This window comes from Drosophila navojoa, chromosome X (genome assembly GCF_054131105.1).
Source record: "Drosophila navojoa isolate 15081-1374.11 chromosome X, UAZ_NAV_1.0, whole genome shotgun sequence".
Classification (NCBI taxonomy): Eukaryota; Metazoa; Arthropoda; class Insecta; order Diptera; family Drosophilidae; genus Drosophila; species Drosophila navojoa.
In genome coordinates this window covers 1,880,998-1,893,739 of record NC_142895.1, presented here as the reverse complement: position 1 = coordinate 1,893,739, position 12,742 = coordinate 1,880,998, and the positions used below count along the sequence as shown (strand labels likewise).

General features: G+C 45.5%; 3 protein-coding genes across 4 annotated transcripts in view; 1 reads left to right on the top strand and 2 right to left on the bottom strand.

The window, feature by feature from the left end:
- Positions 1–12,220, bottom strand: part of LOC115564709 (uncharacterized) — a 63,458-nt gene extending 51,238 nt beyond the window's left edge. Inside the window, exons 1-2 of one of the 2 annotated variants that reach the window (XR_016197416.1) lie at positions 11,934–12,219; positions 11,315–11,449 (exon numbers count right to left, since the gene is read on the bottom strand). Coding sequence is in view for 1 of the 2 variants with exons in the window: in XM_089264453.1 (XP_089120579.1) it covers positions 9,969–11,267 (1,299 nt within the window). In the remaining variant the exon portion in view is untranslated. Of the gene's footprint in view, positions 1–9,525; positions 11,450–11,933 lie in introns of those variants that run through there. The other variant, XM_089264453.1, reaches the window with a different exon arrangement.
- Positions 835–2,015, bottom strand: LOC115564708 (uncharacterized). Its single transcript, XM_089264881.1, has 2 exons — positions 1,605–2,015; positions 835–1,527 (listed from the first exon to the last, which is right to left on the bottom strand). The coding sequence occupies exons 1-2, from the start codon at positions 1,657–1,659 to the stop codon at positions 1,184–1,186; spliced, it is 399 nt and encodes a 132-aa protein (XP_089121007.1). The 5' UTR covers positions 1,660–2,015; the 3' UTR covers positions 835–1,183.
- Positions 8,726–9,276, top strand: LOC115564707 (uncharacterized). Its single transcript, XM_030389318.2, has one exon. It carries the CDS (start codon positions 8,860–8,862, stop codon positions 9,226–9,228), a length of 369 nt encoding a protein of 122 aa, XP_030245178.1. The 5' UTR covers positions 8,726–8,859; the 3' UTR covers positions 9,229–9,276.
- Positions 12,221–12,742: the final 522 nt, after the last annotated feature.

Sequence of the window (12,742 nt, the reverse complement as noted above, 5' to 3'; positions counted from 1 at the left end):
GCGGAGTGCTGCTGACATACAGCGAGGCGGAGAAAACGTGTGAGCGAGATGGCGCTAGACTAATTGGAGCTGCGAGACGGTGGGCGAGTGACTGCACAAAGCGTATAAATATCCATAAATGCTGAGCACCCAAGTAGGAAAACACTTTCCAGCAACAACAAAGGCATTTTCATGTGAAGCTGCTGCAGAATTTTTGCGGTTGTATTTGTATTGTTTTTTTTTTTTCAGTATGCATTTCTCTTCTTTTTTCAGCAGCCCTGTGCCCTGACAATTATTTACACTCAAAAGTTGTTGCCCAAGTTGGCAGCCGGCAGCGCCATGCTCAAAATGAAGTTGTAGCTGCGGCCATGTTGCTGGCCAAGTTGCACAGGATGCTCAGGATGCTCAGGGGCGCACAGGTGCAGCAGCCCGCGCCTAGATGTTGCAAGTGGGCTGCTCTGCTGCCAAGTTATGCTCTGCGACAATTGCAGAAATTATGCAACTGCTGTGGCAGCCCTAACCCAAGCAGACAGCCGGTGTGCTGCCCGTCCTGCCCGTTGTCCTTGCACACAATTAGGCAGGAACAATGCAGCGGCAGCACAAGCTCATGCATGCAGCAGTTCCCTGTCTCTAGACCTAGTCCAGCCCCCTCCCCCCTCCCACCTCTCTGTCTCTCTGTGCAAACACCTCTGGCCACTCGGGCGCATATCCTGGCAGGATGTGTTAAGCCAGCAGCACTTGGACTGCACAGCAGCGCAGCATTGAAGTTCATGGCCGACAGTTCACGGCTAGAAAATGAGGAAAACCAGCCAGAATTTGTTGCGGATATTTGTGTATACTAGATATTACATGATATTATTATTATATGTCAAGTCTCATACAATTAGTTAGTTCAAATGGGGGAAAACAAAAGAAAAGATTAGTCGAAATAGTTTAGCTGTACCTAAGCGAATTGAGTTAGCTCGAAAAAGGCCAGATAGCGCCAACACTGGCCACGATGACAGCCGTGTGCTCTGCGAGCAGGCGAGCAGGATGCTCCGGTCGAGCAGATGTCCCATGCTTGAGGATGTCTCAAATTACAGCTCCATAGTATGATTTGCCTAATTGCAATGCAGCCAAAGATCCAGCAGCCCACCCCGTGTATTCCAAACTCCTTCGAAACGATGCAAAAACGTGTATTAACCTAAGGTTCGAGTCTCTTCGTTTATAACTTGGTATTTAGATTTGTATTGGCAGCGAATTCCCGAGTCTTTTGGCTGAGATCGCAGCGCTGTGGATGTTGCAGTGGATGTTGCAGGGGGTGCTGCAGGGGGTGTTGCAGTGACAGTGGCTGTGGCTGTTGCAGTGGATGTGGGTGGAGTGCCCGGGTTCCGTTCTTCAATTCGTACTCCTTTAGGCGCTCGGGGGACATGAGCTTCAGCAGGCGATGGCGATTGTTGGCCCGATGGCGATTGGCCGCCATGCAGATGCGACGCGATAGCTCGTGCCCAAAGCACGTCCGGCGCTGTTCCCCATCGCCGTTTGACACATAGGAGCGCAGTGCCAGGCCTGCCAAACGATTCCAAATGGATTAATATATGCTGAGAACCCAACCCCGCCCCCGCCTCCATCCCCTACCGACTCACCTACTATAAACACCTTGGCCACTTCCTTGAATGATGGCTGATCCTTAAGCAACATGGTCGTGATGCGCGCTTGATCCTCGTCTACTCTCTTCGTTCGCTGTGTTCCGTGCCTTCACAATAAGATTTGGATTATGTGTATATATATATCGAAATATATATACACCTGTATGTATAAATATATCTATATATGCCTATGTATATATATTCGCAATATATAGCTGTATATCTATGTGGTCCTCTGTAGTTCGTGTGGTTTTCGTAATCAATTATGTTTGTCGCTTGTGTGCTGTTCTTGTTTGGTGGCGCACAACTCCTACAATTTTGAATAACAATTTCGAGCAATATAAATAGAAAATCGACTCCGTGTAAACTGATCTCAGAGTTTATTACCAATGCTACCTCATGGCTGTCTCAGTTTCGGCTGCTCGAACCTGTCAGTCGTACGCCTGCTAGACCTGTTTCCCATACATCGGCATCCTTTTTGGCCCCCCAGCTCTGAATGCTAATCAATTACACAATTACCCAGTCCAATGCAGCTCCAACCCCATCCAAGCGAGATTTACAAAATTGTTCACAAACAGCGAAAATCAAACTCGAATTTGCGCATCAATCTGAGCTGCGGCAATACCCTGTAAACAGCTCGAGGAGCATTACCTATTTGATGCAGAGACTAGCCAATTCATGGCTGTTTTGGGAAATATCATCATTATCATTATTATTACCATTATCATTGTCAGATAATATAATATAATTGTTATTGTTATTGTGATGCTAATGAATATCATTATCAATATTATTATCATTGGCATTGTCATTGCCTTTGTCATCACCATTGTCATTATGATTGCCATTAGCAATAATATTCTCTTATGATTCGCATGCTAATGAATATAATTGTCATCTACATCATCATTGTCATCATTATTCTCATTGTCAACTATCTCTCAACCATCATTATATATATTCTTATTTTGTATAACTAAATTTCCTAAACAGTCTATCTGGGTGTTCCTATCCTAAGGGTGTTCCAAGTTCGGCAATGTTAACAATTCACAACTGAATTTTTGCCTGATTTTATTTTTGCTGCGCATACGTGTACCGCTATGTATGACTAGCTGCCCGAATCCAGGCTCATTTGGCATACAGTCCAAATTGTCCATGAGTCCATGAGCATGTTCCGGACTACCTATGGCTATGGCAGATGACAATGAATGGCACGATGATGATGCCAACGAGAACGTTGATGGCTGCGATGACAGCATGTGCGCATACATACATACATATGTGCATACATACATACATACATACATACATGAACTGCTATGCATTGCACTGGCTCAGGTGGTGGTTGACAAAACGGCGGTTTGGCGGCTCGGCGAGTGGGTGAATTAATTAGTTGCTGCATTGCTCGGTACTGCCCCCGGCCCAGAGCGTGCTGTCCATGCAGCGCAGCCAGCTGCTGCGATTCGTACACGCACGAACCTAATTTGATTACTCAATAATTGTCATGCTGTTTCCTACATAAAGACTCTTCTATGCAACTGTCATGCAGTCAGTCATTCATGCATAAAGTAATAACAGCTGGACACACTGTCATACAGAACAATCATAAAGCGGACTACGAAAGGTCTGTGGACATTTCTATGAGCATTTACAATCTGCTAGGAATAATTGTTCTACACAACTATTATATAAAATTGTTTTACAAACTAAACTAAACCTAAGTGTGATATACAACTGATATACTGGATACAAAACTGTCATACACAGCTTTTATACACAATATATATGTAGGTATATTAATAATAAAATGATAAAAAACTGTTATACTTAATTTGTACACACTTGATGATTGAAACTGTTATACCCGAAGCATAACTCTTATACTTAGCAAATCTGTTATACCAAGCAAAACTGTTACACTGAACAAAACTGTTTTACTAAACAAAACGGTTTTACTAAGCATAACTGTAATACTTAACATAACTGTTATACTGATCAAAACTGTTCTACTAACGAAACTGTTACACTAACCATAACTGTTATACTAAACAAGACTGTTATACTAAGCATAACTGAAATACTAAACAAAACTGTTTCACTAAGCATAACTGCTATACTGAACATAACTGTTATACTAATCAACAACACTAATAAACGAAGCATAACTGTTATACTAAACACAACTATTATACTAAACAAAACTCTTATACTGAACAGCACTGTTGAACGAAGCATAACTGTTATATTTAATAAAACTGTTATACTAAACAAAACTGTTATACTAAAAACAACATACACTTAATGTAATTTGTACGATACACGCTTGTTGCCCCAGCATATAGATATTCCGTTATCACTCGTAGAGCGACTATTCTTCGTCATGGCCCTCTTGTTGGCTCCGACAAAAAAAAAGAAAAATATAGAAGGGGCAAATCTTTTTGAAATTATTGCTGTCGCAGGCAGCATCATCAGCAGAGTAGGAGCAACCAGTTGCCGACGCGTCGACGGTCGAGAGACCATCCACTTCGTTTTATGCAATTACCCATATGCAGTGATTGTCCACTTTGGCGCACTCGAACATTCATATGAGCCCACACGCACACAAACACACATTGACAAGTGCCAGCAATGGCCGTCGAACCGCATAGCCAACAACAGCCGCCCAATAAACAGCAAAATAAAATCCCCGTCCAATCCATATTCAAACGTTCCATCTATGGACGGGCGGCAGTACTCGCTGTTCCTTGTTCCATGGGCCATGGACGTAGTCAGCTTTTATGCTTTGGCCATATGCATGGCATGCAAATCGATTGATGTTGATTAGCATAAATTGTCTGGACCGCATTGTGCAATGAATAAATTTGGTATGTGCCAGCACACACACACACACATACTGTGTGCAGTCCATTGTTGGTAGTTTCAGCCCTAATGCAATTTTGTTTTGGTTAATTTGATAGGCGTTGTCAGTGGCAAGTTGCTGCGTTGACACTTTGACAATGCGCCCGGTACGAGCATGACAGCTCGGGCCCCAGCCGATAGATAGATGCCATTAGATGGCCATGCCGATGCACATGTTGTGTGACCTAAGCAACTGTTATACGCCAACGAAGTGATGGAAATAAAATTTAAGCTTTTCCACTTCATTACTTAAGTGGTTTCTTTGGGTGTTTCTTGTGAATGAAAAGTGTTATACGTGAACTTGTGCCGCATGTACAAAGAAGGCATGTATGTGAGTCTATGTATAACAGATACATAAGTGCCAATATGAATAGGTAGTGCATGTAACATCGACTTTGATCATAGATATGGGTTTATATAACAGTGTGCATGAACTGTTATATTAATTGTCGTTCAGAAGCGGGTGATATGCAGTCGGTGTTATGCAAATGGAACTAGCTCTCCTGCTATTCAGATTAAATAGGCCTAGTAGCATATGTAAACTGTTATACAAAAAACTGTTATACTGCAAATGCCTTTAAGATGGGCCAACATGACTTATGCACAAACTGAATGATTGTTAACAAACCCAATCATATATAAGCCCTACGGAAAATGCGTATAACAGTTTCATAATTCATCAAGCTTAATGAAAAAGTATGGCAATACAGCAACTTGAGCACTCTTTAAAAGCCATAAACAACTATCATCATTTGAGGGCATTTCGAGTATATCGCATTTGTTATACAAGCTCAGGCAAACTATTATACGAATGATTTGGCATGGGCACATCTATGTATCTGCGTCTTTGCATTGTTTTAGGCTTTTTTCGACAGTCAAACTTTTCCAATAACTTGCGGCCTAATACAATACAATAAAACACACACATGCACACACAGACAGACAGACACACATACACACACACATTCACACACTCGACGAAAATCTTATCAAACTGACATCATTTTCATTATGTTTTGCACTTGCACAGCTTAGACTAATGTATGCGAGGTGTGGGTGGTGTGGGTGGTGTGGGTGGTGCTGGCTGCTGTGGTGCAATACCAAATGGAATCTTTGTGTGGCGCTGGGCACACGCGATACGCATTACCCACATATGTGGCGTGTGCTAATCTGGGCGCCAATAACTGCAAATTAGATTAGTAACGCCTACGGGGCGTGTCAGCGAGGCCAACAATGGCTGACCATTTGAGTAAAGCACGCAACTTTCTCTATTTCATTTTTTCGCCTTTACTTTCATCTGTTTTCGTTGTTGTATTTTGTTCCTTATCGCGTGCTGCGTTGATAAATCTGCGCCCGATGCGAAACTTGTGAGGCGGGAGAAACAAATCGACACTCAAACTGCAATCCCTCGATGGCCATAGACAAGTCCATTCAATGGAACACCAACACCACCACCATTACCACCAACAACAACAACAACAACAAGTGGGCAACTTATGATGAAAAGTTTTTTGCTTCGCTTTAAGCTGCCAGGGATAATGCCCGAATCATTATTATGCGCTAGCCCTTGCCAGCTTCACTTGCCCCAAGCGCCAGAGGCGTCTGATGTGCTGGGGCGATGGGGCTGCAGGAGCAGCAGGAGCTGCAGAGGCTGACGGCAGCGAGTAATGTTTATTTTCTACAGTCTTGTCGTATGAGTAAATTTGAAGAACACGCTCTGATGCGATATATTGACCAATCAGAAATATCGAGAATGCTTCGATAAGTGTGAGGAGAGTTAAGCAGCAAGAGACATGGGCTGAGGGGTATGTGCAGGGGTACGTTGCGCGTTTTCTGCTTCTTCTTTTCATGGGTATGCGCTTCAAAAGCTCAGAGATATAAAACTATCGATAGGAGAAAAGTTAGTGCGGAACTAGTTCGTACATTTCGAGTCAGTTCTCTTCTCAAGCAAACTGTAAACAGTGAAAAGTGCAAAAGTAATTGACAATTAGCATTGTGAAATGCGTCAAAAGTCAAATGGAATTAAAATTTTGTGGAAATGGATACGTGACAAAGAGAGAGGGAGAGACGGGAAGTTGTCTCCCGCCAGCTAGATCATTGCCTGAATGCTCGCTGTTGGCTTTTAGGCAAATTCATTCAATGTCTAGCCCAAAGCACGCTCCATTAAAAAAGCGCACTTTCGCAGCACTTTCATCATTTGCAATTTCACTTTCAATTGTTATTGAACGTCCCCCGTTTCGATGAGTTATGGCCAGCCGGCGCCACTGTCTGCGCCCGCGGCGGGGGCGGCGCATCGCTGGCGCCAGTGCGACGTGGCCAGAGGCCGTTACTGACCAGGCACTTATGCGCCTCGCTGGTAGCCCGACTGGGAATGGGAGCCGGGAGACGTAAGCACTAGAGGCTGAACGTAAAATGAATTATATGCATTGCGTATATCATGGGCCAAAAGAAGAGAGAGAGCGGAGAGAGAGAGGGTGCTGGGTAGAGGCCATCTAGGTAGACATAGGGCGTGGGAATAGCCAGCAAAAGTTTTGGTTAATTGCGAGGGCGTGCTGCATTTAGGGTTAGTTTTTGTGGTTGCGTGGAAAAGTTTGCACGGGTCGAAGAAAGAGAGAGAGAGAGGGAGAGAGAGCTGATTTTAATTGTTACTCGACAAATTTTCGGGGGCTTTGCTTAATCACTTGCGCCAGATTAGTTTAACTTGCAACAGGCTGGACGGCAGCGCTGCTCCTGGTTGGGGGCCCCCTCCGGCTGTCAGTCATAATTAAGGCGGGAGCGAGAGTTACGCAATGCGCTCAGCCAAACAGCATCAACTGGCAATGGAAATGGAAATGGATACAAAACTTTTTGGCCTGTCAGCAATGCGTGAAAGCTGCGCCCAAAAAAACTTGCTAATCAACTGCGACAGCTGCCCAAATGGACGCCAACCACTGCACCAAAAGAGAGAGAGAGAGAGAGAGAGAGAGAGAGGGAGCGAGAGAGTGAAGCATTCAATGCGTAATCCTGGATCAGAAATCTTAACAAATCATATGAGGAAGAGCCAGCGATAGAAGCAGAAAAGAAAATGCTGATAGATGTCTATACACATGCTGGATATACCTATGTAAATGCATCTATATATCTATGTATATGTGTAATATAAATCATTCTTTGATTTTATATAGATTGAAGCTAGCTGGATTTTTCCTTTCGACCTGCTAATTGCCGCTGAAAAGCCGAAAGTGAGGCATGGGAAAGTCGACTGCGCCACAGCCACCCATCCACACACACCCACACACACACACACGCATACATCTTGATTGTGTATCTGTTAGTTAAATGCGCCGGCACTCAAACTGATTTCAATCAGGCTGCGGTTATTGTGTTGCGCGACAACCAATGGAAATTTGCAGCTATCTAAATTTCCTGTGACACGTGCCAGACACAACAACAACAGCAGCAGCAGGAGCAGCAGCAGCAGGAGCAGGAGCAGCAGCAGCAGGAGCAACGGCAGCAGGAGCAGCAGCAGCGGCAGCAACAACTGCCAACAAGTACGACCATAACAATGATGTTGCCCAGTTTGCTCAGTCCACAAGTCAACTGCTGTGGCTCTGCCTCCAGCTCGTCTCTCTCTCTCTCTCTCTCTCTCTCTTTGCATCTGTATCTGTATCTGTGTATCTGCATCTGTTGTATCTGTCGCGCCCTCGCCACTTGCTTTATGCAAATTTCCGAGACGCAGATTCCTTGTCGTTTCAATTCGTAAAGTTGCCCGCATTTCACATTTTATTGCACAGCCAAATAGCGATTTGCCCTCGCGCGACTTTAATCGACCAATCGATAAACCAGCCTCAGCCTGACCGCTTGTCTAGCTAGCTGTCTCTCCCCCATCTTCTTTACCGCTCTTCTTCTGGTCTGTCCTTCAGACGATGTTGCTGAAGTCAGCTTTGCCTCTTCTTCTTGCCAAGTGAGAGGCACTTAAAGTGTCTCCTGCATTCGCCTCAGTGTAATCACAATTCTCAAATGTTTGGCATTTGGCTTTAGAGCAACCCTCGAGTTGTCTACGTTTCACAATGCTAAATCAACATATTTTGCGCGGCTCTTAAAACATTTTCTAAGTGGCCGAGTGTAAAATCCGTGAGACCTAAAATGCTTTTTACTTTGTGGGCAAAAGATGCCAATAATATCTCCAAGATTCCGAGGGATATCTCATATCATAGTCCCCGATATGCCCAGTCAACTCTCAGCTCATCTAGTTATCCTTTCATTGGAAGGCTGACAGAAACCCAAATTAGCTCCTACAAAAAGGCAGTGCTAACAATATTGTAAGACTTTTGCTCCGATAGCCTGGCCCTTGATTGCTTCCGTGGCCAGAACAATGAGACCGAACGGTCCAAATCAGGCGCCTCGACGCAAGCTCATACCGAATCTATTCAGCAGCATCCTGCGGGTGGTCGCCGAGTCGGACCGTCCGCTGACGCAGCACGAGATCGTCGAGGCCGTGTCGGAGCGCTTGGAACGTTCCGATGAAGAGCTGAAGCGGCAAGTAACTGTCAACCTGCACGACGCCCTCATCTATGGGTATTTGCGTGTGAAGAACTATCGCTACTCGATTGTGCCCAGTCGCTTGGATCCGAATGAGCCGCGGGAGCAGAGCCGCAATGCATCGAGCAATCGGCGTCGAGACGATGCTGTCAAGCAATCAGCCAGTCAAAAGGCAAAGGCCGAGGAGAAAAGTACGCAATAATAAAGCCAAGCTATAAAATGTGCCTCAATAATAACAAATTCATCTTGTGACCGAAGAAGATATTGTAGAATATATATATTTGAATATAAAATAAAGGCTAAAGCATAAAAGAAAAATACAAAAGTGGAGTTCGACTCTCCATTGATCCCATAGATCTCTATTTAAGGAAAATGATATAGGGGAGCGTTGATCGATTCGCAGGCATGTTCAAGAATCTAGAGCGATTCAGTATAGCCTATGATGCCCGGGATCTCCTTGGGATGAGTCGGGATCCACAAATAACAATCAATTTGCTAGCGAACTTAAATTTTTTTATTATTTTACACGAAGGGTTTGCCCATTGAAATCGATGAAAACGAATAACTTAAATTTCATAGAATACCCAAATGTCTCTCGGCAACAGCCCAGCGCTAGGTGTATATATGGGGATATACATACATACATATGTAGTTTTCTGACAATTTGGCATTTCCTTGGATTCATGGCGTGTGTGTGTGCGGTGGTTATAATGGGGGTAGTGCGTGGGTACTGTGGGTACCTGATTGCTGCTTGGTGGGGTATATGGAGAGTGGAATGGTGTTGTGTGTGTTTCAAGTAACGCGGAAACGAAAACATCATATACATATATATACACACATATATATATATATATATAGATGAACACATGAACAACACTCCGAATCCCTGGCAACGGCCAAGATTGCTTCGAGTGACGGTTGCGCCTAACCAAATGCTGGATCCTAACGTATGCGCCAGGACAACGGCTCCTTCTCCAGCTCCTTGGCCCGCTTGGCGGCCTCCTGGTTGCGCTTCATAATCTCCTTCTGCTCCTGCTCCGAGAGCAGCGTATAATAATTGCCATCCTTGCGCAAATAGCCATTGGCAACGGCCCCATGCAGTGTGTGGGGAATGTGGCGCTTGAGCTCGACTGGCAAACGCTGCAGCCGCATCGATAGCATGCCAATCATTTCCGGATAGCTAACCGAACGGTTCAGCTCACGCATCAGCTTGATGACCGTTTGGAATAGATCCGGCAACTGTTGGCGCCTGCCATTGGTGCGCTCCGACTGGCTGCCCGACGGCGAGTAGGCCTGGGTGTGCAGCTGCGGCTGGGATTGGTTAGGTATCAACGGTATGGGCGGACATCGGCCGGTGGCTATACCCATACCCATCCCCATGCCCATACCCATACCCATACCCATCCCCACGCCCATGCCCAGGCCCATGCCCATGCCCATGCCCAAGCCAGCGCCGGCCATGGCGAACGCTGTAGCAGCACTACCGGGTGGAGCCGGTATTGCTGTGATCGATGCCACGCCTCTTGGTGCGCCATCAGCAGCTCTGGCATTGGTTGGCGTGAAGCTGGGCGCGCCCACATTCAGCGGATGCGAACGCGACGCGTGCAGCGGCTCGAAGATCTGTTGGTGGCGCGCCAGGTGCTGCTGCTGGAGCAGCAGCTGTTGCTGCTGGGCCAGCGTATGATGGTGATGCTGATGGACGAACTGCAGATGCGGATGGCGGTGGGGATGAAGCTGCTGCGCATCCCAGCCACTCCACGAGCGCATGTTGTACAGTTGGGGCGCGCGACTCAGGTTCGCGTGCAGCCCAGTCTGATACTCGGAGCAGTGTCTGTAGATGATCGGCAAGCTGCCGCCGCCAATGCCCATGGAGTTGTTGAGGCGTCCATTAATGATTGGCACATTGATATTTCTGCCGGCTCGAGAATCTCCGTGTCCGTAGCCCTGTCCCAGAGCCGGTCCCTGGCTCTGGGCCGGTCCCTGTTCCTGTCGCTGTCCCTGCTCCTTTTCCTGTCCCTGACCCTGTCCCAATCCCTGTCCCTGTCCCAGTCCTTGTCGCTGACCCTGTGCCTGACCCTGTCCCTGACCCTGTGCCTCGCCCTGTCCCTGCTCCTGACCACGTCCCTGTTTCGATGCCTCTGCTTGACCCTGCGACTGTCCATGACAATTGTGGCCCTGTTCGCCAATAGCTGGACCGCCCATGTTCAGGCCGCTGCTGTGCTCTAAATGGCTCGACGCCATTCGTATACCGCTGCAGGACTTTGTACTGTTGTTGCTGCTGTTATGACTCAGTACAGGGCTCGATCCGTAGCCTCGGCTATTCACACAAATATCCTCTAGATGCCGATGTTGTTGCGGCTGATAGAACTGTTGCTACTTAGCTCGACTCGCTTCTTGACTCGTCTTCTACTGGGCCGTATTACCTGCATTGAAAATACAATTATCTCTATTAGTGATACGTAATAGTAATTAAGTTTATATGTCGTGTTCAACCCCCCTCTCCCTCTCTCTCTCTCTTTTGGTTTGTCTGCAATCTAAGCTCGAGAGGTTATTAAACGCTCAAAAGGTTTTTGGGTCTTGCCAAAAATCAAGCTAAACTTGAATCGAATTGAGAAAATGAAGGCTAACAGACCCATCTGCTGCACTCTGAAAGTCTATAATTGCTTTTACTCATAGTGACTTTCCAAGAGAGGTAAAGCGTTGAAATTTAATCGGAGGATAGATCTGGAGGTGACTAGCGAAGGCATTCCACTTATTAACTGACATTGTTCTCGAACATATTTCCATTTCATAAGCAAATTTGCTGCATATATGGCAAGTCAGCAACTAATCGAAATGGGAATCGGATGGATATAGCAGGAGGATGTGTTGTGTAGCTGGAATGAAAGTAATGGAACTGAAACATACCGTTGTATTCCTCGCTTATGTACAAATTCGTCTTGTAGATCTCCCGATTCGATTCTATGTATAAGTCATCATTTGAACCAACGTGAACCACTTCTTAACAGTCGTGCCAAAGTTGTACCTTCGATCAGTTTAAGTAAAAAGTCCTCTCTGTGTAGATTTAGGGTTACTCAAATATCTAAAAACTAAAACCAAATAAGTTTATTCTGAAAATTTTTTTCGAAACTGCTTTTCTACCGAGAATCCATAAAAACTAACACGGATATTGAATGACTGCACAGGCGTCGCCTATGCGATGCCAAGTAGCTGTGTCGAAATACTATTTGTTGAGAATTGGATGGGGCTCGACTTACGTTTACGAAAGTATTGATGGCTTTTAAAGGTAGATGGATCAAGGGATCGATGCTATAGACGAAGGACTGCGAGAGATTTCATCATATCGGAATTAAAGTTAGGGAGCGTAGGCAAGAGCTATGTTTTTGGTAGACGAATGGCTCGATTGGAATGCGGAGCTTAGATTAATCGGTATCTCCCATCACTTTAGGTTGATTATTAAAAGCCAATATGGAAAGTCTAGTTGAATATGTTCTATGAATCGATTCCCTAAAGATTGGAATCAGAACTTTGTGCTTGGGTAGCCGCTTAGCTTAGCTCCGCCTCCCTTACAGCTTCGCTACAACAAAAAGGCTGTGCGGCGGGCTTTGGGTATCATAAATATGTTGCTTTACTGGCCTGTGGCCTGAGGCCGAGCAAGACCCAAATCCGTTTATGATATAATGTAAAACAATAATGCCAACAAGCAGCCGCTGGCT